This window comes from Colletes latitarsis, chromosome 14 (assembly GCF_051014445.1).
Source record: "Colletes latitarsis isolate SP2378_abdomen chromosome 14, iyColLati1, whole genome shotgun sequence".
NCBI classification, from domain to species: domain Eukaryota; kingdom Metazoa; phylum Arthropoda; class Insecta; order Hymenoptera; family Colletidae; genus Colletes; species Colletes latitarsis.
Genome location: NC_135147.1, coordinates 16,959,038 through 16,985,943, shown reverse-complemented (window position 1 = coordinate 16,985,943; position 26,906 = coordinate 16,959,038). Strand labels below are relative to the sequence as shown.

Here is a 26,906-nt window from a genome sequence, read left to right as displayed (position 1 = left end):
AAATTAATTACACAAAGAGTTTATGGAATTTATTAGTTTTTCCTGTAAAGGATGCAATAATAATAATTGTAACACAGCATTGTAAACAGGAAAATTACAACACTGGGTCGAAGCCCAATAAAAGTTGAAAAGTTAATTTTGTAGAAATATTTTTTTTTAAATAGAAAATTTGGAAAGGATTAATTGCTAAATGCTTTATACAGAACAAGCACATTAACAGTGGGTAATAAATTAATATGTTCTATACTCATTGAAAAGACATTAATATGAACAAAATCTGTCTTCTCCGTTTTAATTAAAACTCCATGAAATATTAATATATTAATATCTTCATCTTGAACTAATAAAACGGTTGAACAATCAATATTAATTCAAGATAAATACAATCATGATAAATTTAAATTCACATTATTTAATATTTAGTTCCTGAGTGAACAGATTCGCTTAATGATACACTCATGAAGACAATTATTCTACTGAAGTATAATTTTAAATGAAAATTATATTTTTTATTTTATTCTTATCTTTTGGTTGGAGGTTTCGAATTCTTTAGAAAGTATTTGTAAGGAATTTTTTAGTGTTCTGAGTATTATTAACGTTATCATGTTTCTTCTATTCGTGTTGTGGATGAGTATTTGCTAGTAATCTTGAAGAAAATCTTAAAACAAAATAAAATCTTACTTAAACTGAGAAAAAGTTAATAAAAAAACATTAAAAAATGTATTTCATCTTAAGTTATTAACTTCTTAGGTAAATATATCAAACAAATAAGTGCATAGATTTTATAGTTTGTTTACTTTTCTTTCTTTCTTATTTTTTCTTTAATTACGAAAACAATTAATTCTTCCAATTTTTCTGTATTAGGTCGTTCCATAAGTTCGTGCCGAGTTTTGCACTAAAACTTATCTTTCTCAAACTCACTTTTCAATATACAATTTAAACAAATTTAAATAGTGAAATTCGCCATAAAAAATATAAAATTCATCAGTTTACACCTTTCCAATATAATACGTTTCATTGCCTCTACTTTGAGGGTGGATCTCGCCAAAATTCATCGAAAATAACGACTGTTATTTTGGTATGTTTCTACTAATACACCATTGAAATTAATATCGAAAATGACATGGAAATAAAAATTTCTCAAGTTTCGTTGCGCTAACTACTGGTGGTTGAGTTTCATCACAGTGGTCTTCCTTAAAGAAGATGCCCTCTTATTTCTTATTCCACGAACCGCGACGGGTCGAGCGCGTCTAAGAAAGGACCGAGGACACGTTATTCCGCGGGGAATAAGGAAACCCTGCCCCATGCTTAATTTTCCTAATGGATTAGCCGGTGATCATTCAACGGGCCGCCGGTACGAAATGGAAAGGCGGAGTGACTGTAATTCTCTTCGCGCTTGGCTCCACCGTAGCGGCCCTTTCATTCTCCGCGTTCATTTTCTTGCACCGTCGCGTTGCGTTGCGTCGTGTTACCGTTTTTCTTCCGTCTCCCGACAGAAGGAATTTCACGCCGAAGCCTGAAACTGTCTCCTTTCCGCGATCCCCAACGATGGCGTTGTCTCCGACGAAGAAGCGTTTCGGATCTCCGCGTTTCAGAACACGTATCGCCGTTTTGCACCGTTACCTTGAATCGAGATATCGCACAGAATGCGACCACGTTCCCGTTGTCATTTGTTTTTCGTCGGTTGGAATTACTCGGTGTCTCGAGTGTCTTTCGCGACTCGGTTTAGAGAACGCGTCACGGCGACGATTTGACGAAGATGCACCGACGACGAGAGAGTTCAATGCCATTGAAATATTCTAATGTGATGCGCGAGGTTTCACGGTGCAATACTATCCCACCTACGTCCATTACACAATGTTTTTTCTTTAAAAATACTATTCAATAATATTATTGATTTATATTTTAGTCTTTTGTAGACTTTTAACATAAATTATATTTTATTCAATGATTTAGTGTAGAATATAAAAATAAGAAATACAAAGTAGTATGTACAATGCATTCGTGCAAATTTTCAGAGATCCAGCAGTAGTATATAAATTTATTCTTGTAGTTGAATAAACCTCAACCTAATCTTTCAATATTTCTAACATCTAAACTTTAATACATTTCCTTTCTGAATTGGCTTACGAGTGGTAGATCAATAAGATGAACATTCTATTTAAGAAGTTGATGATAACGATACGATACAATTATTCTATGAAAACATTTGATATGTAGTACATGAATTAAGAGCTATTTAAGGTTGCAATGTTACGTAGTTTGTCCTGTTTGTGGCGATAACTTTTCTCTCTCACAAGTACTCGACCTATCTCCTACTTCTATATATACGCTCCTTGACCAACCATCTAAGGCAGAACCTGCTAGCATTGACTTTTGCTATCTTGCTTATTCCATCTTCCATAGACCCACCATGCTGTAGAATATAATGCGAAGCAAAAAATTTCAAAGAGAACTTTGATAAAATTTAGCTTGTCTATACGTATCGTTGGTATGTAATTCGAACGTTGCTCCAGGCGTTATATCGTCGCATCCATGTTTATTTTCCACTTCGCGCTTTTTGTGCCGAAATAAAGCCCGCCGCAAGGGAATCACGATGAATCAACGGTACTTGGACGAGACACGGCACTATGGGTCGCTGTTGTACTCGTCTCGAATAGAAGCACCGACGTAAAAATACGTATGATGCACGGGAATGGAATCACTGGACGCCCGAAGAGAATTGTACAAAGGAGTTCTGGGGACGACTTTCTTAGAGAACTGACCCCCGACGGCGTTCTAACAAACGCGGACAAAGCAGAGAGGCTGCAAATTGGCTTCGACGGTCCGCAGCGAGGCCGTCGTTCGGGCAAATCAGCGCTGGGAGCTTACGGTCGTCAAATCAATATTTGCACCTCGCCACCCCCGTACACAGAGATGCTGTTGTGCAAAGTCAAACGTGCTGGAATTAGAGAAGAAGGAGACCAGAGTGAGTGGCGAGGACGAAGAAGCGGGAGGCCGCGCCGGATGACGGCTCGGGGACTCCTTGTGGTTGGTCGCCCTGGAAATCGGTGGTAAACTGAATTAACCTGATGTTGACCCGCGACCGTACGTTATCAATGACTTTCCATTATGCTGTCGGAGTCGCTCGGGGTAGGTCTATTATAAGCGAGCCTCCATTGGGGCGGAAAGGAACTCGCTACGTGTAAATTGACAAATATATACGTCGATGCTTTGAAATCCTGATGCCCCGAGTGTGTCGTCCTCGCGAATTTCTGGAGGATCTGGATCTCGATACGAACGACAGATTCGATTTTACAATTTGTACTTCCCGGTCCCTAAGGAAGAGAAGTATCGTGATTGAGACTTAGAAAAAATGTTTTATACGGAAAAGACACATTTTTATAATAAAAAAGAAAATTCTGTTCGAGTATAAGAAGCTAAATGAATTTCAACGAAATTGTACATTTAATTTCTATACGAGTGTTCTTTTTCTCGAAAGAAAGATGATTTATACAGCACGTTTTTTTCATTTGTTTTTACTTTTTGTACGTATTAAGAGAATTTCTGTTACTCTTAAAGAATGATTGTTCTGGTTTAAAATATACCTATATGGTTTATCAATATTAAACGAGGTGGACTTCGCGTATATTCCTCGCGAGCACGAGTATCCAATAAACAGCTGGACAGCAAGATTCTCCACGTACATATCAACGCGAATGTGCAGTTTTATTGATTGTGTACAATTATTAGCGATTGTATACCTTCATTCGTCTCATTATCGAGTGTTTTAAATGCTCGTTTGTAAAGCATTCACATTTACTAGTGATTGAATATTCTCTCATATGTATGTTCCTCTTTACTAATTGAGATCAGTGAATGTGTTTTTTTATCTATTTTGTGTCAAGAATGTAATTATTTATTTATTTATTTTTTTAATTATATGTTCTTTGTGTGGGAAGTTTGAAAATTATTTTAGGAAATTTATTTATTGTCTCCTAAACATAACCTAGTCAACACTTGGCTCAAATACAGTTTAACTATTAAATTTTTAGATACATTTACTATATGACATTTAATGTTTAAAAAATTACGAACATAGAATACATATCATATAAAAGTTGCTAACCTGAATACATACACGAATAATTATTGAAATTAAAAAACATTCACTAATAAGAAGCAGAGAAAATTCACTTTTACTATTAAATGTGAACTGAAGATATTAATGTAAATATTTATTTGTAAATATATACATTCACTGATCATCCACTTTTATTAAAGCAAGAAAAATAGCTACCCTTTTAGGTACCAACGCTAATCTGCGAAATGAGTCTCTTGAGTAAAAAATAAATTCCCAGCACTTCTTCCATTGCTGGAAACATTTCTGAAAATTCTAATTTAGTATTCCTGCTAGCTATGTCACTGCATGTTGCAAAAAATCCCTTTCAAAAGCATATCCAGCCTGAAGAACAACTAGAAATTACAAGAAGACAAGTCTGAAAAGTAGAGAGCCTAACGAATCTTGGAAAGATTGACCAAGACTGAGACTATAGAATTATAATTTCTCAAAAGATCAACAGGCGGTTTTCAAATATAGTGGCTAACGATTCATGACAATTTTTCTTTCAATGCCATTTAAAAGTCATCGTATAGCAGGACGTGGAATTCGTTTCGACGTCGCTTAGAATACAAAGAAGTTAAAAATACCTAGTTCCATTTAAAAATATAACAGTGACCTTAATTTTTTTATTGAAAATCAATTTTAAGGAACTGCAATTTCTTGTCGGTTAAATACTGATTAACTTCGATAGGAAACATTTTTTTGTCAAACCATCAAAAAGTCCTAAAAAATCGTGAGAATTAATTCGTACCTTACCCTGTATATTTCCTATTTATCAAATTTTATGCGGTTCTATACAAAAAAAAAAAATCGAACATATTTGTCTCAGAGAAATGAACAATAAGAATAGAAGTGAATATTGAGAGATTCATTGTACGTATACACTAAAAAAAGCAGTGAAGTTAAATGGCGCTAAAATAGCATTGTGTATTAGGAATTCTAAATGAAATTTTAAAAACTGAGGTTTAGTGTTAAGTCATTAAGTATCTTTCCCTTAACCCAACATACTGTAAACGTATCGTCCGTATGCACTGGCACGGAGTGCTGGTATTTATCATAAACAATTCGCAGGCGGTATTCTGGAAGGGCACTGAAAGCCATTGAAACAGTCTCTATACACAGCAGAAGAGATATAGGTGTCCGTTGATTGAGTGTAATCTGTTTTGTTAATTGCAAGGTCCGCAGAGTCCGATACCTGCGGTTGCGTTGCACTGCGTTCAACGTTACAAGCCAACCCGCCCTCTTCCCAGCCCCCTTGTCGTTCCTTCGACTCTGCGCGCGAGGTTGCAACAAACCCAACCACACAGAGGGTCCCTTATGGGGGCCACAGGGTGTAGGGCTCGGTGACGGGACGAGTTTGAGGGTCGGTTAACCGACTAATTGCAGTACTGACGCGCCCGTTCGGACTATTTGCGCAATTGCAATCATATCCGCCGTTCTTGTACCACCTACCATGGGTGGCCGATGCCTGATGCCAGTTGTGTCCACGCGCTAATTGACCGTCAAAAGCGGGCTTCAAAGTTTCCGAAGCAGTCGTGTTATTTTTCAAAAACCGAACCCCGCAGACATCGGTCGTCGCGTCGCCGTTAGGGGAAAACTGACCTTTTTCCTCACAAATTTCGACCACGCGCGTGAAAACGAGAACGACGGATTTGCACAAGCCGATTTCCCTTTGATCGACATTTCATATCTGCGCCCGTTCGACGCTTTTTACGAGCGATCCGAAGTTTTATTTCGATACTTGGGATACTATGGTCGAGGCAGTTTTATTATCATCGCGGTATTAATTGTATCGTGATACCGAACTCTTCAATTTTAGCATATTCTTGAAACAAATAGTGGGATTCGTAGTAGACCACGTTTATTCACATTGATTCGTAATGGAGAATAATAATTCTCAATTAGTACCCACTACTAATAACAAAGTACGAGGATTGATTGATAATTGAGGTCTCCAACAACACCACTAGTGGTGAATTTGAAAGAAACTTATTATGTGTATTAGTCTCCATACAGTGTTCCGCATTTTTCCGTACACACTTTAGCGGTGTGTTCTACAAGTAAAACTAAGACTAAAATGTTATATAACAAAAGATCCATAAATGCTTTCTTAAGAAGTTATAACAAAAATATGCAGCACCTAAGATAAATGATAGAAACTAAACTCGGATAAAGAAATGTTTAAGTTATCCACATAATTCTACGTTAAAAATATTTTTTCGTGCCCCAATTAACAGTTGCTCTCCTTAAACAAAATTTTAGTAAATAAAAGAACATCACATTTCATATTTTTGTCATAACTTCTTAACAAAGCATTTATGAATTTTTTGTTATATACGTAACACTTTAGTGTTATTTTTACTTGTAGAATACACTGCTGAAGTGTGTATGGAAAAATGCGGAACACGCTGTATATCATACATATATTTACAACAAGATTCGTTAACTAATTATTAATTTACATTTCGTACTTATTTTTACACTGTATTTTTATTCACAAATTATTTCAACGACGTAGCCCGTCCCAGTTCTAAACGTCGAGTTCGAGAGTCGATGAAAAGAAACAGATACCTTTTTCGATCGTACCTTCCAATTTATTATTTACTCCGATCATTTTCCGCCCCGTCCATTGGACCAAACTGGGATTCAAGAACAGACTCAAGGCCGGGACTTCCGTTCCTTCCTCTGTTTTTGTCAACGGTAAGAAGTTCGTTCCGCGAGCGTCCGAGTTTTCCCAGACTTCCCTTTCCGCCTTCGAGATAATACGAAAATAATCATCGCCGGTAACGAGAAAACTTCTGGACGCTTTACTGAACTCGATAATGTAAATAACTTTGTCCCAGTCGAATTACAGAATCCTAGATCTACGAGCATCGAGAGTTTCATTCTCGACGACCATGTTGCTTGATCCTGACGAATTGGCGAATAGCGAAACAGAGTATTGACGGAGATGAACTTGCTTTATTAAATCAGGTATTTGAGGTGTTTCCTTGGTAAGAGAATTATCATCCTGTGACACGCGTCGCGAATTAATCAAGCGCTGATTCAATGTACCGTTACCAACGCTGTTCTGAAAGATTATCGCGAAATTTTCTTAATTACAAGAGTAGGAAAAAGTTTTAATTAACATCGTGTTCAGACTCTTCCACTGTGAGATACGAGCTTAAGATACGAGGTTAAGTAACGGAGTGTAATATATGCAGTGTCGGTTTTAAAGTGACATAAATACTGAGATATTGCTTGTGAAACGAACGAATATATAAAATTAATTTCTAGCTATATTTAGTGATAATGCATTCGATGAATATTTGTGGAGCATTTTAATCTTATACTTTGTTCTATTATGCATCAACCTCTTCTCGACTGAACTTTTTGCGTTAAATAATTCCAGGTGAATTTAGTATCGCTAAACGTTTCAAAAACCGACTAAAGAATTCTGACGTTCGAATATATAATTTAAAGTAATAACATTTACTAAATTAAAAGACTAAATTCTAGACTTTATAGTTGTTGAATGACAAATATTTTCTATAACCACAGATATAGAAATAGACATTTTGTAGAATTTATTAAAACAAAATTACTTAGAGTTTCCCAAAAAATTCACTTTATAGAAGGTGCTACTTACTTTTTTTACTATTATTGGTTTTGTGACGTAGAATACAAGCTCTTTAAAATCACTCTGTATATCGGAGATATCAGTATCGAAATAACAATTAAAGGTTTAGTAATTGCACCGTTCATTGCTTTTCATGAAAAAAAAAACGATTCTCGTTTAATTGCTTCTGCTTCCAATCACTGCGCGATTGCCAGCCACTGCCATTAATACTCGGAACAAGTACAGCAGAAAGTAGTTGCACAATGAATTGGGCAGGGCGATGATTTAAATCGAAGTTTGCAAAATATGGCTATTGGCGCTGGTAAACGAAGAGTATTTGATTTTGTTTAACGTTCAACGTACCGAACAATAGACTTGCCGTATATTGTCATGATTTGCGATTAGACTTTCTCTACGATAGTATTTCGCAGTTAGGTTCGTGTACGACATTTTCCTTTATGATTCATTTCTCCAGAAAGTTATTTCTGCGAAACTGACGCACTTGTGGTATGGAAGAAAATATAAGGGCTGCTAGACTTGCTATGTCAATGTTGCAAATGTTTAATGTTTCTGAATGATATGACCATTAAAAATATGTGAAATATAAGTTCTTCTTTTGTATTATTTTTAATGTAAGTAGTGCTTGATATTGGGTGGAATGTAGAAAGAAACGCTTTTTAAAATTAATGTTTATTTTTCTAGTATCCTATAAACAAGGCGACGATTATATCAATAATTATGTTAATCGTTCAAGCATGATTTTTTTTGTTCTCTTCTTTTGTCTCGTTTTTATGTTAGCCACAGTATTTAATTGACTCTGTCATAAAGAGTTTGCAAAGTGGATATATTTTCATGTTTTTATAATTCTCATGATTATAAATGGCGATTGAAACTGTGTTTTGCTTCATCTTCAATTGTTATAAATAATTATTAAACTGCGGATCTTTATGGAAATTCTTATTTTTATTAATAGAATTAATGAATTGGGGATTAAATATAATAGTTCGTATCTTACTTGAAGTATTTTTTATATTTTTGAGAATCAAAATTTCCCATAAATGTATAAATATCTGCAGTCTAATAATTATACAAGATAATACAAGACAATTCTACATTGTTTACCATGTTATAATCGTTTCAGAGATTCGTCGATGGAATCTATAAATCTTTGTTAATCAATTTCTTCAGATATTCTGCGTTTGAAAGGTATAACGCAAAATCATTGACAATTTAATACTTCAAGAGACATTTCATTTTGTTTTATTTAATGTTAAAACAAACCTAAAATGCTAATAATTTTAAAAACTATTCAAATTTCATAATGTCTCAATTACATATTTTTCAAAATTAAAAGAACATGTAGTTATTTGTAAATTTGAAACATTTCTAAAAAACCAATTGAGTTGTTGTTAACCTTACTTTCATTAAATCAAAAAAATTGATTTAGCTAAAAAAAATTAGCAACCTTCATTTAAAAAAGAGTGTATTACGAAGTATTAATCAGTGTAAAATTTTCTTGTAGAAAATCTAACTAGATCTAACTAGAAATCTAACTTCTCTTGGAACAGAGTTATGAAATTGGTAAATTCCAGTTCATTTTTCAGACTTAACAAGCAGAGGGAATGTCTCGTTGAAAATGATCTCAAAATATACGTAATTAGACTACTCTATGCATTATGTAATTGTTTCATATCAAAGTATGATGACCCGTAAATGAATAAATATGTCGTAAACCATTAGCAAGTTTTTGTTATCGAAATTCATGTTACTATACTTTGAATAAGTAAAATTATGTTGGTCCTAATCGATACCTAAATTTAATCGATGCGAAGAATGTCATCGAAAACGCAAACGTGCATTTGGTTGGCGTTGACGCTTGAATGTGGCCTTTGAAGGTAGTCGAGTTGGTTGTCTGGGTACCGGAACGTTTAAAAATAAGAAATGTACGAAAAGAAAAGAGGAGAACAAAAAGGGGTTTCCGAACGGAAAGAACGCGCGTGAGAAAAGTTAAAGGAATTCCTGCAAGGGATTCATCCCTTTTCGTTGAGTATTCTTGCTCGTTAGTAAAGTGTGTGTTCCAGTTATTAGTTGATCGTTTATTTAGTTAAAAGTTTCAAACAAAAGAGCAATAGTTGATGAAGTTGTTTCTCTGACAAATATATGTTGCAATACATAGAATAAATATAAAAATCCACCAGTGTCATAAATAATACCATTCTCAGAGAAATTACTAGAAAAACACACACTTGTAAAACAGGAGTACTCGTTTCCCATCGGTAATGTGTCAAAATATGTTTTAGATATTAATATTCTAAGCAACTTTTCCTAATACATATTATCGCAGTTCGACCTTAGTTTCCGAGATATTCGCAGAAACATTAATAAAATATTATTTCTATCATGCTTCGTCCTATCCTGTACATATGTGCAACTGTCCTTAGTCCTTGGATTAAGTATGAGAAACACCATTTCTTGACTCTGATTATTAGTATACATGTGGCAAGGAGAGAGTTAAGACGCAATTAATTTGTGGTGGGTTAAAACAAAATGAAAACAGTGACAAGACAAAGGCTTGGCCGCCCGAAGGGACCTGATAAAAATAACCCAAGAGCAATTGGTCGATGAAGTTATTTCTCCGACAAATAAGCAATTATGCTCGATATAGGCAAAAATAGTAAATGAAAGAGAATGTTTGAAGCTTGTATTGTCATCGTCGCTGTGGCTATTAGAAAAATGTATAGTTATTTTCCCAGAGAACCAGGTAAAATTATACTGTTCCGCAAACTGCATTAGCAGCGCGCGGCCTATAATCACGACGCAAAGAGGGTTAAACTAGCAGGAAACGTCCACGGAAAGCCGTTTAATGCAGCGAGTCATTTCTTATCGGTAGGTCAATTTGACATCTGTCAAACTCTTTCGCTAAACACCAGGCGTATTAGAAAGTCAATGCACTCACCGGTCGTGTACATGGCGACACCTTTCAGGGTCACTGGCTCGAGAATGGCAGGCTCGCTCCTCCCTTTCGCATTAATCGCGTACAAAAAAAGTCGATAGCTCCTTCCTGTCGTTAGGCCTGCTACCTCGAAGGCTGGCCCGTTCGGATTCGCCGGGATGGTTCTGTTGAGTAAAATCGGTCCGCCGTCCTCGTCGGCGACCACCTCCAATTGGTAGCTGTAAATTGGAAGACCGCCGTCGTAACCCTCCAAGCATCGCACCTGCAGCCCGGTTCCAGACTTCGCGCTGAGCTCCTCCGCGTCCAACGGCGCGGACATTTCCGTCGCGCTGCAATTGTGCAGAGGGTACGGCCGGCCTGCGGCTATCACCTAAAAAAACAAACATTTCGTTGTTGATTGAATATCGATATAATTTCATTTCTACCTCTATAGAAAACTATGATATCGTCGCCGCGTAGTTAGTGATTTTTTTGGCGAAATATTTTTATGAACGCGCACCAGTTTTTATCGAACGTTTGTCCACTATCTGAAACTACATACGTTAAACTACAATTTCACTACGATATGTAGTGAAAAAATTATCTGAATGGAAAAAGGTATTATAAAATGAATATTTATCGCTGTCGTTGTAGTTTTTGATTTCGAACTGTCACGGTTTGGGTAAGACCACTATTAACACGAATCATAGACTTATTATTAGTTTAATAATACTTTAAGACTACATAGTGTTACTTTTAGAAAATTAAAAAGGCATGTAACATCATCGAGTACAATGAACGTTTTAGTCGTTGATACAATACAATACAAACTATGGAAGAATTTTATTTCTTACGTTTCCTCGAAAGTTTTAGTGTCGTGGAATTGGCAAAATTGTATAGCAAGTTGCAAAATTATAGTAGTAAAAATTGAATAGTAGAGTGAATAGACAATAAAATGACTACAAGGTTATGGTATCAAGAAATGAAAGAAAATTATTTGAATGGAAGAAGGTTTTATAAAATGAATTTTTATCGCTATCGTGGTAGTTTTTGGAAGAATTTTATTTCTTACATTTTCTCGAAAGTTTTAGTGTCATGGAATTGACAAAATTGTATTGCAAGTTGCAAAATTATAATAGTAAAAATTGAATAGTAGAGTGAATAGACAATAAAATGATTACAAGGTTATGGTATCAAGAAATGAAAGAATGTGTCCGACTGGTTGACACGATTCCGATCATTTTGCTCATCATTCATTAAAACGATTCTAATTTAGTATGATTGCGATTATGGTGTGAATTAAAATTCTAAAAAAAAGAATTTTCCTTATTTTTTTAATTCGAACAAATTCTAAGTACTTAGAATTTGTTAAAAATGACATGTTAATTACATAATTTTTGTTTGTTGCAATGCTATTGAAAAGTATTTTCTTCTGTAGAGGATAAGCTCTTAGCAATTTCTTCAACTTCCATATTTGTAATTCAAATCATTTTTCTTGGTAATGTTTTTGCAATATTTTCTCGGTACAGTGGGCAAGGTGAAGCATTTCCACTGAAGCTCGATAAAAGCTGGATTCGCTAAATCCTCTCCTTTCACGTGCACGTCAAATGAAGCTAGGCTTGTAGTACTCTAACGACAGAAAGACTATATACAAACGACGATAGAAATATGTACATTTGGAATACGACGGAAGAGTACACAATGCGTAGAATTTAAAGAAAAAATAACTCCAAATTCGACATGCATCGAATGCAATCCGTGCAATGTGTGCATCCTTGTGCGTCTATCGATATGTATGGACGCGAACGTGTAGGATATTCCACGACAGACATAACTACGCTTAGATTGAATAGATCCACGTAGCTATCATGAGGTATTGTACCTACTGAATTAATTAATTTGGGCTGATTGATGAGATTGTTCGAAGCTGTTACGCATCTTTGTAGAAATACTCATTAATACGAACATACGCATGTACTCGTGAAAATGAGGAACAAAATTATACAACCATTTGTACACTAAATAATCTAACAGAAGGAGAATTTAAGGACTCATAGTACTCACAAAAATAGATCAAAAGTATCTAATATAAGCAATTTCTCTGAAACAATAACGTAAATGTCTGACTTTTATTTCGCAAATGTTGTATTAAGTAAACCAGATCCACGTTGTGTTAAAGCTTCGTTGTTAAATTGTTTAATATTTTCACAATGATTTTCTCTAATATGAAACATAAAAGAATTTAATTACCTGCATTATTGGACAAATATTTTCCCAAAAAATTTCAGCTATAAAATCAGAATTAAGTTTTCACAGTATCAACACACTATTTGCAACCTATTTAGAACAAAGGAACGATCAGAAATTGTAAATGCTTCTTAGCGATCAACTTCATCTATAATAAATATAAGAGAATTAATTAACAGAAACAACGCGTGAAAGATGAAAATTTGAATGCAAGGTGGCTGAATGGCGCTGAGAATAAAAGATTTATTGTCAAACTCGAGCCAGCGTCCCAGAGATTCATTAACCTTTTAACTAGCAGTCCCGAGTTATTTTCATATTTTTTTAATTACTCCGCGACCATTGAAAATCCCGAATAAACCGAGTAATTCGTGTTTTAATGCGCGGACATTCACCGTGAATAGAGTTTGAAACGATAACTTGACATTTTTTCAGTAAAAACGCATAGCTTTTAAAATGTTTGATTTTTGTATCATCGGTGCACCGTGTCGGAGAATTAGGAACGAATGTGCAAGTCGACCGACGTCCATCAAATATCTGCCTTGGCCAACCATTTTCCATTTTCGAAGGAATTCGATTCTGAACCATTAAAAGCAATTCTGTGTTTGCACGTCCAATCGGCAATGACGGCCGTCGCGTTCGAATAACGTATCGCAAAGTGGGATCAGCATTTCCCTCTAATCGAACCAATTCCTGGTCTTGATTTTTTCCTAACACATCGCTCGCAAACTGCTTTCCAAAATTCGTACGCGTCCAGTTTTCATTTTTTTCCGCTTACTGGTACAGATAACTGAACCAATCATTCTAATAATTTTGTATTGAGTATCAATTGCAAGAGAAATTAAATTGCCTATACAAAAGTTATCGTAGAAGGATTTTCATATTATTTTTATTATGTAACAGATATGATTCGTCTGCTTTTCTATTCAAATTTTATGTAATTCTTCGAAATTAATAATTTAAACATGTATCAAAAGGGTAATAGACATACCTAAATACTCCCTATACCTAAAAATTTCCCTTTAAAGATGCCACAGTAAGATTTATGTCAAACAATAATACAAAATTATTGCTTTCTGATGATATACGATTTATAGTAGTCACATATAATAATATTTAGTTAAAATTGGTTTGTTCCATAAAATTTGTATACCATCCGAAATAATGATTTTCACTATTGCCTTTATACAAGTCTAATTAAAATATCTTTAACCTTTCAAAAATTGTTTGATAGGCCTCCTATAACTTAGAGAACTTCTATTTTTCATTGTTCTACCAGGTATTAAAAATATCATTGATTATATTTATTTAAAAATTATCATAATTATTTGAAGAGTTAACATATTTGAAGTTGTATCATATGAAATTATTTAATACGTATCTCAACTTTTCTAACTACTTATTCCATCTTGTACATTGGAAAGAACTTTGTTCAAACTATTGATAGATACTTCTTAAATTACTTTTTTGTATAAAATACAAGATAAAATTATAAATTTCTAAAGCTCACAATTTGATTTAATTACATAGCGTAAAGATAGATTGAATATTTCATATACAGTGAGAGAAGAAAATTAACTATGAACTTTTGAGAAATTGTATGAACTTCGAAATTGTTCTAACAGGTGGAAATATGGGGAATAGATTTATTGCAAGTATATATCCTGTAACTTGGAATAAGGATGATACGTAAATTCTAAATGCAAGTATATCACCGTAGTTTATCCGCCAAATTTTTGATAAATAATTAATCTGTTGTGAGCGACAAAACAATAATTTTTATATGTGTACATTATTTTTTTTTTTATACTGACTTTCAATAAGAGCGTTTTTCTGTTGGAAGAGTTAAAGTCACGTATCAGGTTTCATTTTTCTCCGTTCGTTCGGTCGAAAGACATCGCAGTTCACGCACACAGGCACACCGATATCATTGCGAAAATGGTCAAATCGTGTTGATGCTCAAAACGTGCATGTCAGTTGGAAACACAAAGTCGAATCTTTTACTCTTTTTCTGCGATACGCGTACCATGGAGAAAATAAAGAAGTAAATGGATGAACCGAAATAAAAAATGTACATCGCGAAAAACTGACAAAGAAAACTTTTTACAAATTAAAGTTGCTTCCCTCATACAGTTACCCTCGAGTTTCCCTGAAGGCGTATAAAATGAAACAAATTACGAAGGAACACGACTCTCTTCCGATGAATTAAAAATTATTCATGTCTTTCAGTTAACAAATATATTTATGGGAATAAATGAAGCGTAACTTGTTAAATTAATTTAGTACAATTTGAACCGCATAATAACGAATTGTGTAGACTACAAAGTGTGTATAATATACGATGTGATCCACATAAAGTGTTACAAGTTGTTTTTTAGAAAGTAATAATCATATTGACTTCATTTATTTGTAGTTAAATGAATCAGGGGGATTAATTATTTAGTTCGATGAAAGAATAACTCTAATAAATAAATTATTAATAACTAATAATAAGAGAAATTATTGCACATGAAAATATTAGCCTTCCTAAACCTAAAAATTCAATTAAAGAAAAATAAATGAAATCAATATCTTGATTGATTTTCAAGAAAATTATTTGTAACACTTTATCTGGGCTACATCGTATATCATAGTTATAATAATAATTTAAACTATAGGCAATTCTAATTTTATCTTAGTGGTCGTTTGAGTTAATATTAATTTCAGTTTCCCATTCTTATATTTCATTATATTACTAATTCATTGTCTCTGTTTTACGTCATTAATACATTAATCGAACCATTGTAAATAAAAGAGTTTCATATATTGTTCCTACAATCAAAGGGAACCATAGTATATTATTTAACGAAGAATATTATTCTTGAGGACTAGAAATGTTTGAAGACTCAACAGAAAGATGATTAAATACATTTTCGATTAACGATGATAGAGTACATTGCAGTAGAAATAATTTTGGACGTTACCGTGTTAAATTTAACGAATTACGAGTACAAGCGTAACTCGTGGGAAATAAGAGTAGCACATTTACCTGAAAGAGGCACGGTGCTCGTTGCTTGCCAACCTGGTTGGTCGCCCAGCATGCTACCGTGCCATAGTCCATTTCCGTTGCTGGCGTGTAGTTTAGCCTGGAACCGTGAAACTGTTGGTACTCCTTCAGGCTTTCGGCGACGGAAGGTGTCTCGGGCGCTGGCACGTGAGAGTAACGAGAATGAGGAACCTCCACCAGCTCCCCGGAATTATTGAATGTCCAGTGGAAGGTCAACGGTGCCGGATGACTCTCCACGGAACAAACCAACGATACGGTTTCCTGTTTCAAGGCGCCGACCACAACCTCGCTTCTACCCTCTTTGCAGACCGGAGTATCTGCAAACATGCGTTACGTTCCTCTCTATTACAATTTTTTTACTATTTTTTGTTAAAAATTGTAACTACATGGTTCCTCCTTAACACTAAACCTACCGCGACCGATCAAATAACCGTTTTTAAAATTTCGTTAAAATTTCTAACACACAATATTATTTTAGCGCCATTTAACTTCACGACTTTTCTTATAGTATGCGTAGAATAAGTTTTACAACATTCACTTCTACTCTTATTGTTTGTTTTTTAAGAAAAATATGTAGTCTGTCTTGCCTACCACGACCGGTCATCTGACCGGTTTAATGATTTATGGTTTTTTGTAAAAAACTGGGCAAAATTTGGTACCAAATTCTGGTTAACTTCCGATGCAAATAAGAAATATATGTATAACAACGACGAAAGGAGAGAATCTTCAGTTTACACTGTCTTAAAACAGTCTAACAACGAGCATTAAAAATACTAAAACTTTAGACGCGTGCAGTTCCGAAACTACTAGTGTTTTATTAATAATTGAGCCACTGTTAGAAAAGGCAAAGCCTCCCCTTTAAAATGGTTTTTGGTTTTTGTCGATCCGATTTTCCCTTTTCGAGATATCGTAATTTATGTAAAAGGTAATTTTTAAAATTCCGCTCTCCGCCTTAGAAAAGGCTGTTAACTCGCATTAAAAATACTAAAAACTTTAGACGCGTGCAGTTCCGAAACTACTAGTGTTTGATTAATAATTGAGCCACTGTTAGAAGCGGCAAAGCCTCCCCTTTAAAATGGTTTTTGGTTTTTCTCGATCCGACTTTCCGTTTTGGAAATATCATCGTGTAAAGACAATCGTAATTTTTAAAATTCCGCTACGCCTGACTCTTTGCCTTACGAAAGCCTACTAACGCGTATTAAAAATACTAAAAACTTTAGATGCGTGCAGTTCCGAAACTACTAGTGTTTTATTAATAATTGAGCCACTGTTAGAAGCGGCAAAGCCTCCCCTTTAAAATGACTTTTGGTTTTTGTCGATCCGACTTTCCGTTTCCGAGATATCGTAATTTATGTAAAAGGGTATTTTTCTTAATTCGACTATCTCTGTCTCCGTCTGACGCGTCGCGTCGTACCTCTTTGTCGCGCGTGAGTCGAGACAGTCACGTGACCAGGAAATCGTAGTATTTCTAAGAATTTACTACGCACTGTCTACTATTTTCACGCGCGCGTGTTCATTGATCCGAATGATACGTAAACAAACGCTTCGGACGCTCTATCTCCGAAACTAGCCACCGCATCGACTTGAAACTAAAATCGCTATATCTCCGGAACTAATAAAGCTCTCGACTCGCACAAACGCTCATTTTAAAGGACATTTCATCCCCTATCCGATGAGCATATGCACTGTTAATATTTATTCTGTCTTCTATGTTTATTTTGATATTTACTTTGACGCTCGACATGAAACAAAAATTGTCATATCTTCGGAAGTAACTATGCTATCGACTTGAAACAAATTTCATTTTAAAGGGGGTTTTATCCCCTATCCGATGGGTGTATCAACTATTGTTATTTATGCTGTCTTCTGTGTTTACTTTAAAATCTGCTTTGACTCTATGCGCCCAAAGAAGTCTAAATGATCGTTTCTAGATCCTGGAAGTAGAATAGTCATTTTAATATTAAATTTTTCATTGTTTCATACAAAATGTATATAGTGTCGACTCAACTATTAAATCAATCATAAAACTTGGACTCTATGAACACTCATTTTAAAGGGCTTTTCATCCTCTACCCGATGAATATATCCATTATTATTATTTATGTTATCTTCTATGTTTATTTTGACATTTACTTCGATGCTCGACTTGAAACAGAAATTGCTATATCTCCGGAACTAATTATGCTATCGAATTGTTTGAACGCTCGTTTTAAAAGGTATTTCATCCTCTACCAAATGATCATATCATCTACTATAATTTTTGCTACATTCTATGTTTGTTTTGAAATTTACTTTGACACTACATACCCAAAGAAGTTTCATTCCTACTGATCGTACGACTAGTGTACGATAAACCTGGACCATAAATTATTTATTTACTTGAAAATGAATTTAAATACACTTTTTCTTAAATAGTTGTTTTCTCTAGAACTAACTACGGTATCGACTTGAAACAAAATTCGTTTTCAAGGGCGTTTTATTTTCTATCCGATGAAAATTTCAAAATTTTTTGACACAAAAGAGAAGGATATCTTACGAATAAACATCAAAATACAATTTTCTATACATATAATGAACAAATTAAAAGTGTGTTGCCTCGTAAAAGAGAGGAAGAAAGATTGGTTATTTGACCGATCATGGTAGGAATGGGTATACATGAAGTGCCGGTAGATTTAGTATTAAGGATTTATTCAAGGGTATACTCCATTTTAGTATTCTGGAAACATTAGTTTGTTTTGCCTCCATTTTCTGATACTGTAGGAACTTAAAACGTGCTCCCAAACGATATTATTCGAATTTGTAAAAGTAACAATGCTATAATAGAAGAAATTTTACTATGCAAATGTCAGGTGTACTATGTACATTGCCGCAGTTTCAAAATAATATCTTGACCAGTTTGTTTCTATAAAATTTCAGACATAACCTATCTTTTTCGTAGTTTCACAAGAATAGACCTTCGGTACAATAATTTCCATATACATCATGCATTTAAATAAAGAAGTACTTTAAAAAAAAATTGCATACAATTCTTTTTACGAAACCTCGTTTTTGAAAGAAATACATTTACACGTACAAAACGAAATTAACCAAAATCATTGAGAGTGCGTAACGATAAAATATGAAGTATTTTATATTTACAAGATACAAATCGTCCACCTTATTTTTGTGTTCCGCTCATAAACAGCAATTCAATTCAGCGAATTGAAACGTCAAAGCAGAGTAACATTATCAATTGGCATAAAGTTGCATTTTAACATTATCGAACGGTCATTGGAAATCCGAAGCCATAGAGTGAACCATAAACTGAACGGTCACTCGGATCCAATTGACCTAACACGAGAGTAAGTCAGACGGTGTACCCGGTTGTGGTTGTAGCTACTGCTCTGAACGTCTACGTAGATATATCACTATTGCAATTTAGCCAATTGGAGTAGAACCTGACGCTAACTGAGTAAATTACCTGTCATTACTAGAGTACGACACGCCGCTGAACAATAATTTCGAACGAATTAATCGTCCTTGGATCTTAAATTTAACTAATTATATCAGAAATCTCTGCGCCACGGCAATGCTCGAGTCGTTCTACTTTTTCACCTAACAAGTTTTGTGTTGCGTGCGCAACAACTTTCAAAACGTACTTGACAAAATTCTTACGCGTGTCTCACGCGATGAATTAATATTGTATGAGTTATTGGAAAGATAAAAAATATGCTATTAACTCTACACATAGTAGTACCTTATTAGGGCATATTGGATCCTTAAACTTAATCAGTCTTTTCTCTACGAAAAATATGTTGAATTTTTCATGAGTTCCTGGGAGTGCTACAAATTAAATTTTATGGATATAAATACTTCAGTTTTAAAATTTGATAACTTCAGGGTAGTTAGTAATGAAAAATTGACTATCTATTAGAAGATCCAATATACCTGTGGAGAATAGACGCAGAGAAGTATCGATATCCTATCAATAATTTCTGCTATCGATGTTGTTTCGATGACTATCGATACTTCTGATATTCCTGTTTTGTGATTGTGAATATATTTTAACGCTGCTTGATAATTTTGTCAATATCCTGCGATTAAATTTAGGTTAAACTAGTTTTTTGTTTATAAAAAAATTATTTACTATACGAAAGTTTATTAGAATTGCTGATTGGCCTAACAAAAAACAATTATAATTTCAAATAGGTTAATAAAGAAAAGATTTGTTTCTACAGGAAATAAAAGATTTTCCTCTAAATTGTGATATTTCAGGCAACAAATAAATATCGTTAATTTCATTTTCATTTTTAATATTATTTCTGCTATTTTAAGAGAAAACAATCAATTTTTTAACAAATTTCCTCGGTAAACCATTAATCCTTGTATAGTATCGCTAAAAATTGAAACATGCTTGCTCTATTGGGGTTCACCTAATTCCACGAGCAACTTAGGTAAATACAATGTACTTTATATGTTGAAACTTTCTGACTAATATCCTCAAAGTAGACCAAACTCCACCAGCTCTTACAAGTACATTACATATTTAGTAATTTTTCGAACTTCATTTTATAGTAGTACGTGGTATCAGTCGATCGACATCGTATTTACGTCTAATTGTTTGAATTATTTATAGGTATTTCTTCTTAAAAAATTAGAGTGAAATTGTGATCAAGTGAAAGAAACGAACTTAAAAGATAATTAAGACAAAACTTGCGAAAATGTATCGAATACAGAACACAACTGCATCTGTAGCGATACTTCCCACACTCGCCAGCAGAGGGATACGCTCTCTCACAAGTACTCGACCCACCACCCATTTCTGTATATAAATTCTTCGACCAGCTGATCAAAGGTGTAACACTCCTCTCTCCTTCCCTTTCCTTGCGTCGTGCTATCTCACTCACTTCTTTCTACAACATCAAGTCCCGCCACTAGGGTAGTCCTTAGCTAGAGGGGTCAACATTTCTTTTTAGTTTCTTTTTGACGCCTCCATAAATTGTGACACTTGATGAAGAAATCAATTACACCAAATTTTAGCTGTTGACCTGTTGTCTAATCTCGCTGAAATTTTGCACAGAACTTTTTGCACCAAGTGTCACAATCTGGGGGGAGGAGGTTTGCGTCGAAAAGTAATCGAAAGTCAAAAAATAAGAACCACTCTATCCGCCACACATCCATTACGATGGAGATGCAATTGTTTTAGCAACAGCCAGACTCCCAGGCCCACCCCCTCCCCCTCAAATCGCTCGACAAGAGATCAAGTTTACTGCTATTGTATAGCCAGTGTAGGAAAATCGATTATGAGTGCAAAACGAATAGAAATTATCAAGTAAAGTTTTCTGTTCCTCGGAAAAGCTAGTTTCGCGCAAAAATAACATACAAGTAACGCGATCTACGCGGAAAGCGGACGGCCCCGAAGATCTTGCACCGGTGAAGTGCATAATCTCTAATTGTGATAAGCTTAAGATGATAAGATGATAAAATGACAACAGTCGACCAACGGTACGTTCAATCGATCGTTTAATAGGAAATCCCCTTGACATCGGCATTTGCAATAGGCCATGGCATACGGAAATTCCAAATGGCACGAGCGATGATTTATGGCGGAAGCACGGAATCACGAGATGGCTCCGTTTCAATCTGATGCGTTTGATGCACTACCGAATTAATTACTAATACGAGAAATCGGCGATATCAGGTTCACGTTGGCAGACGTCGATGTATCATCAAAACCCGGCTTACTGATTGGTAATCATAGTATGTACCCACGGTACTCATTAGCACGTATCATGAACAGCTTAATACTGCTAGGAGCTATAAAGAATGACTCTGCTCCGGGTGACGTTCACGAAGATTCAGGGACTTTCCCTCCAGCTCTCCAGTATACTAATTGGAATGCGTATAATATCCTTTTATGAGATCAGCGGGAGCTTCCATGCAAAGGGTGAAAGCCACATGAGCCTCTTAGAATGACGATGTAGAGGGCAATTACCCCGTTTTGAGGAATCAGCGCACTCTAAACAGATTTACCGGTTCGCGTCCTCTAATCTTTCGCGCATTGAGTTTCAGCATCTCTGAATTAAAATTCGAGGAATTTTATGGAAATATGCGTCAAACGTATGTGTATTAGACTGTGTTCTATAGCTTAATCCTTTCGGATTACTTTAAGCGTGATTTTTGGTCGGGATTCGTTAACTGGTAACTCTTTTTCCACGCAATTATAGTCATACTGATATGAATGATGAAAAATATATCAAGGAAGATCAGAGGGAGGCAAAAAGTCTGTCCAACTGAAATACATTATTCATAAGTTAGATTTTTCTGGTAAAGGTGTCGAAAATATCTCAACAACGCTTTCATCCTTTCATCCTTTTATCTTTGGTGGCAAAACAGTTGTTTAGACGATTTCAACGAATTATTCTACAAGTTACATTCAGGACCAAGCTCGTTCGAAAATTAAACAGAAATATATGTTTGTTGCCCATTGAATATTTATCGTTTATTACAATGTTTCGTTTCTGTCATTTATAATGTAGCCAAACGAAGAGATTTAATCATTCATAGTGGTTAGTGACCAAAATCATTTAATTGCAGACATTAATCCTTATACTCATTACACTCCTTGCAGATATTAATCCTTATTATCCAGCATACTCGGGGCTGGGGTAATGCCAGAAAAATCAAATATGCCAGATAATTGAACTATACTTGCATATGAAGTTATAGAAACGAGGAATATAATCACAGACGAGATATACGACTATCCCTTACATCTAATAAGTGATCACAAAAAGTAATTCTAATTGACCTCCGTAATCAAAAATAATTTTTTCAAAATGATTTGACATTTTTTAATTTCGCCAAAAAATTTCTGCACCTTCCAACTGTCAATTTTTCTTTAAAATTCGTTTTCCATATTTAATAAATGCAACCAAGAGTAATGTATTAATAAAAAATAAAATATATAAAATTCCTACGCTTTATTCGTCAACTGTTTAGTATTGACTTCACTGCAATTGAAGTGAAATTTGTTTGTGTGAAATATTTGTCAAACATTTATCAAAGAATAGTCGGGGTGAATATGTCAATTATTCGGACATTCCAGATAATCGGAACTCTACTTTATCATAACTTTAAAAAGATATCACATATGTTAGATCATTCGTTATACCAAGTTCCTTTAATACGGCTAATTTAATCGTTTGCACTATATTAGATTGGCGTTCAACAAGGAAGAAACTATTTTCTTCTGACGTGCAAACGCACAGAATCGAAGAAGGCTGACTTTGTTCAGGGCAAATGTAAACACGCTAAATGTGTGTGTGATGCCCACGTCCAAACACGGCGGCGGGAGTATAATGGTGTGGGGTTGTTTATCCGATGATAAAGTCGGCGATTTAGTCAAAATAGACGGCAAGAGGTGTAGTACAGCCATGTACCAGAGGAACATACCGTTCCATCTGGAGGAAGGCTGGTGTGTAAACGATTTGTTATCCAAGGAAGACAGCGACCCAAACACACATCGAAACTTTGCTGGTCATGTTTAGCGCAGCAGGAAGAGGAAGCAATCCTAAGGAGGATGGTTTGACCATCCCAATCTCCAAACTTTGATCCAATTAAAATGGATTAGATCGCGAAGTCTGTGCTTTCGAATAGCGTGGACAAGAAAGCGAAACGTAGAACGAAAAAATGGGGATAAAAATACTTTCTATTTTTTAGACTTTAACGCGTCACCTAAAATTATTGAACACGTGAGTTTACGAGAGCATAAAACATACATTCTGAAACTGTTTCAAAGAAGTCGATAAAGAATATTTTCTGCGAACGATTAAGCTTATTTTTTCGAAAATAAAAACCCTTCAAATTAATTTGTATAATGTATTTCTGTACACGCAATGTACTACTATAATCACGACAAGGTCAAGTATTTTTATGTTTCCAATGCGCGAATGATAATTACTACCAGGTATCATGCACTATTGCAATAGCTGAAACGAGAATAAAAAGAACAAGAAAATACTATCCGATGAGAAACTTTAACGGAAGAAAGTAATAAAGACTAATATTTATAGTGAACAATAATATAATTCTAATTTTTTATATCTCTAAAATTATCGATCACGTAATATTTTGTTATATTGATAATTTCCTTAATAATTCCATGACATATGATTTCTCGTTAAATCATGGGCATACATGTACAACACGTCAGAATTAAAATTTAAACAATGATTTAATTCATCGGAGAAACATCAGGATCTATAAAAATTTTGTGGTAATATTTCCCATGCTCGCCAGCAGAGGGCTATGCTCTCTCGCAAGTACTCGTCCGACTTTCTATTCCCATAGTCTCCCATACACTCCCTATCCTGAATGTTCCGGTGTCCCCCTTTTATCTCTCTCACTACTTCCTACAACAGCAAACCGCCAGAATTTATTTTAGCACACGAGAAAATTAGACCTCTTGTAAAATCCAGAATTGCAGTCTCTTGGCCTTCTGCTCTATCCGTGGCTGATTGCAAGGATTCGCCGTGACCAGCAATTTCGGGTAGCCTTAACAAGGTTAAAATTTGTACTTTCGTTGTAAAGACTTCAGCAATAGACAGTTAGAATATTGAAAATATATTAAATAAAAATAAATTCTTAATTTCCCCCAATGATGGAGCACATGGTGGTGTAGAAATGGTTCAGCTGAGTCGAGGATAAGGAAGAGGCAATCTTCGAAATTCTTGAGTGACTCGGCTTTGGACCAATGTCAACATTGCGCGGGAGAGAGACGGAGGTTAAAACATTACGATGGTTTCGCGGTTCCCTTTACTTCTGCGCGTCCCTGTCGCCCCCTGGTCTAGCTTAGCACATTGCCAGGCTGCGTTCACCTACACATGAATATTCAGCTACGCTTTACATACATTGAATATGCATCGCAGTCCTTCCTTCCCTCTTAGGTCATTTACAAGATGCAGATACGCCGGGCTACCACCAGGGGGTACCAACCATTCTAATAGAATAACTCGTGCTGTATGTTTTACAGAAAACTATCTATCCTATCCTCGCCCTACGGGCATATCCCTTCCAGACCTTTCGCGCTGATTTTCCAGCTACGCGCTGAAGTGCCCTTCAAGCCCAATTCCCGGTACGCGTACTCGGGTGCCACTTGCTATCGATTAAGTAATTATCGAGGACTCGAGGCGAGAGCTGGCAAATTAGAGAATTGGTCCAGGGAATATCAACCCCGTACTACAATTCTATTCGCGACCTCTTCCGTTGTTCTTGTGATTAACGAGTGGCAGGCTAAGGGGGATCCCTGATTAGACCAAACCAGACGCCTTTGTGCTACTTTAAGGGTAGCCGAGTTAGGCGTCGGCAAAATAAATTTTTGCTCAAATTGTTGCGCGACGGAAACCCCATTTGTTATTCCTTGTTTGACGAAGGCAATCGCGAACTCATTAATCAGAGGTCAAACACGAGCAGAATTTGGTTAATTTATTTACCCTAAAATAGCTTCTGGCAAATTTGACTTTTAGGGTTATTTGAAATTTGATTTTGCCTGGCTTCAATTAAACGAATTTGTAAATTGTCATTAAAATGTTTTCCTGGAACTTTTTACTCCTGTGCAATAAAACATTCGTTTCTTAGATTAGGCATATCGTTCGTGTTGTATGATATAGCATGATGAATAGAAAAAAATAGAAAACTCTAGATGGAAGAAGATAAATTATCTGCTTTGTCTGTCGATGATTGTTTCAAACGTTTTGTAATATGGTAAAGCAGATACCAATCGAATAAAATAATTTATTCCAGCGCTATATCATTTAATTTGAAGCGATTTGTTGTTCACTAATTCGTAAGGAAGTGTGTCAGAGTTATTTGGTAGACGATTAGAAAAAAATTTTTATTATTAAAGATTCATGACTGCATATTAAATTATTTATCATGTCGCTATATTTTGTTCGGTGATACCATTTCTCAATTTTTAACGGAATAGTTAGTTAATAATTGACATAATTGAAAACAATTATAGATAATCTATAAATGAAAAATCAAAAATTAAAATGGCTTTTAATCGAAATTATTTTTTACCCAACTCTGAGTAAGCAAGTATTATCCAAACGACTACTTAGATATAAAATTGAAGTACTCTGTACAAATGTGTCTAAGAAACGTATAATCATTACTATAAACTATAAGAATGAAACGACTATTATTATGGATAAACTGACTTTTTTTGTACGTACAGATAAAGTGATTAATAAATAAACATAATAATACTAGAATAAATAGAATTTGAAGTAGTTCTGAAGTTGAAGTTGTAAACTTACACATTATTTGAAGTGTCACCGGGTTGCTGGCAGTCTTTCCCTCGCTATTGGCAGCAAGACAAGTATAATCGCCAGCCGAGTATCGGGTTATGCGTTGGAGAACCAAAGAAAGATCGCTGAGGACGATACCCGCTGTGGAATTGTTCTTCAACTCTTTGCCCTGGAACAAATGACGCCACTTTGTTACATAAATCTTCCTTTCACCGTAGAAGTAAATGTTTGACACGAAGTGCTAAATGCTATCATTTGTGTGCTTTCAGCCGTTAAAACCTTTGGAATACTTTTTATACTTATAAATCGTTACTGCCAACTAAAGACTTTTCGTTTCATTACTCTTCCCAAAGACGTAATACCGTAGAAATAATTATCGCTATAGTTAATACAGCTACTGTGATGGGACTTTGATTTAATTTATTATTTATATTTTTTACCTATGAAATTTGATACAATGCTAGGATATGAAACGAAATATTAATTCTATTCTATTATATTTCAAATAGTAATATAATATATTTTTTATACGTGATATCTGTATGATTGTTTATTCCCAATAGAAACGTAGATACAGTTAATACAGCTACTGTGATGGGACTTTGATTTAATTTATTATTTATATTTTTTACCTATGAAATTTGATACAATGCTAGGATATGAAACGAAATATTAATTCTATTCTATTATAT

The 26,906-nt window shown here is 34.9% G+C and overlaps 1 protein-coding gene across 1 annotated transcript in view; it reads right to left on the bottom strand.

Moving 5' to 3' along the window:
* Positions 1 to 26,906, bottom strand: part of LOC143350298 (neural cell adhesion molecule 1) — a 320,246-nt gene that overhangs the window by 29,491 nt on the left and 263,849 nt on the right. Inside the window, exons 7-9 of the mRNA XM_076782311.1 lie at positions 26,224 to 26,383; positions 15,905 to 16,239; positions 10,657 to 11,023 (exon numbers count right to left, since the gene is read on the bottom strand). Of these exons, the coding sequence (XP_076638426.1) occupies positions 10,657 to 11,023; positions 15,905 to 16,239; positions 26,224 to 26,383 (862 nt within the window). The remainder of the gene's footprint in view (positions 1 to 10,656; positions 11,024 to 15,904; positions 16,240 to 26,223; positions 26,384 to 26,906) is intronic.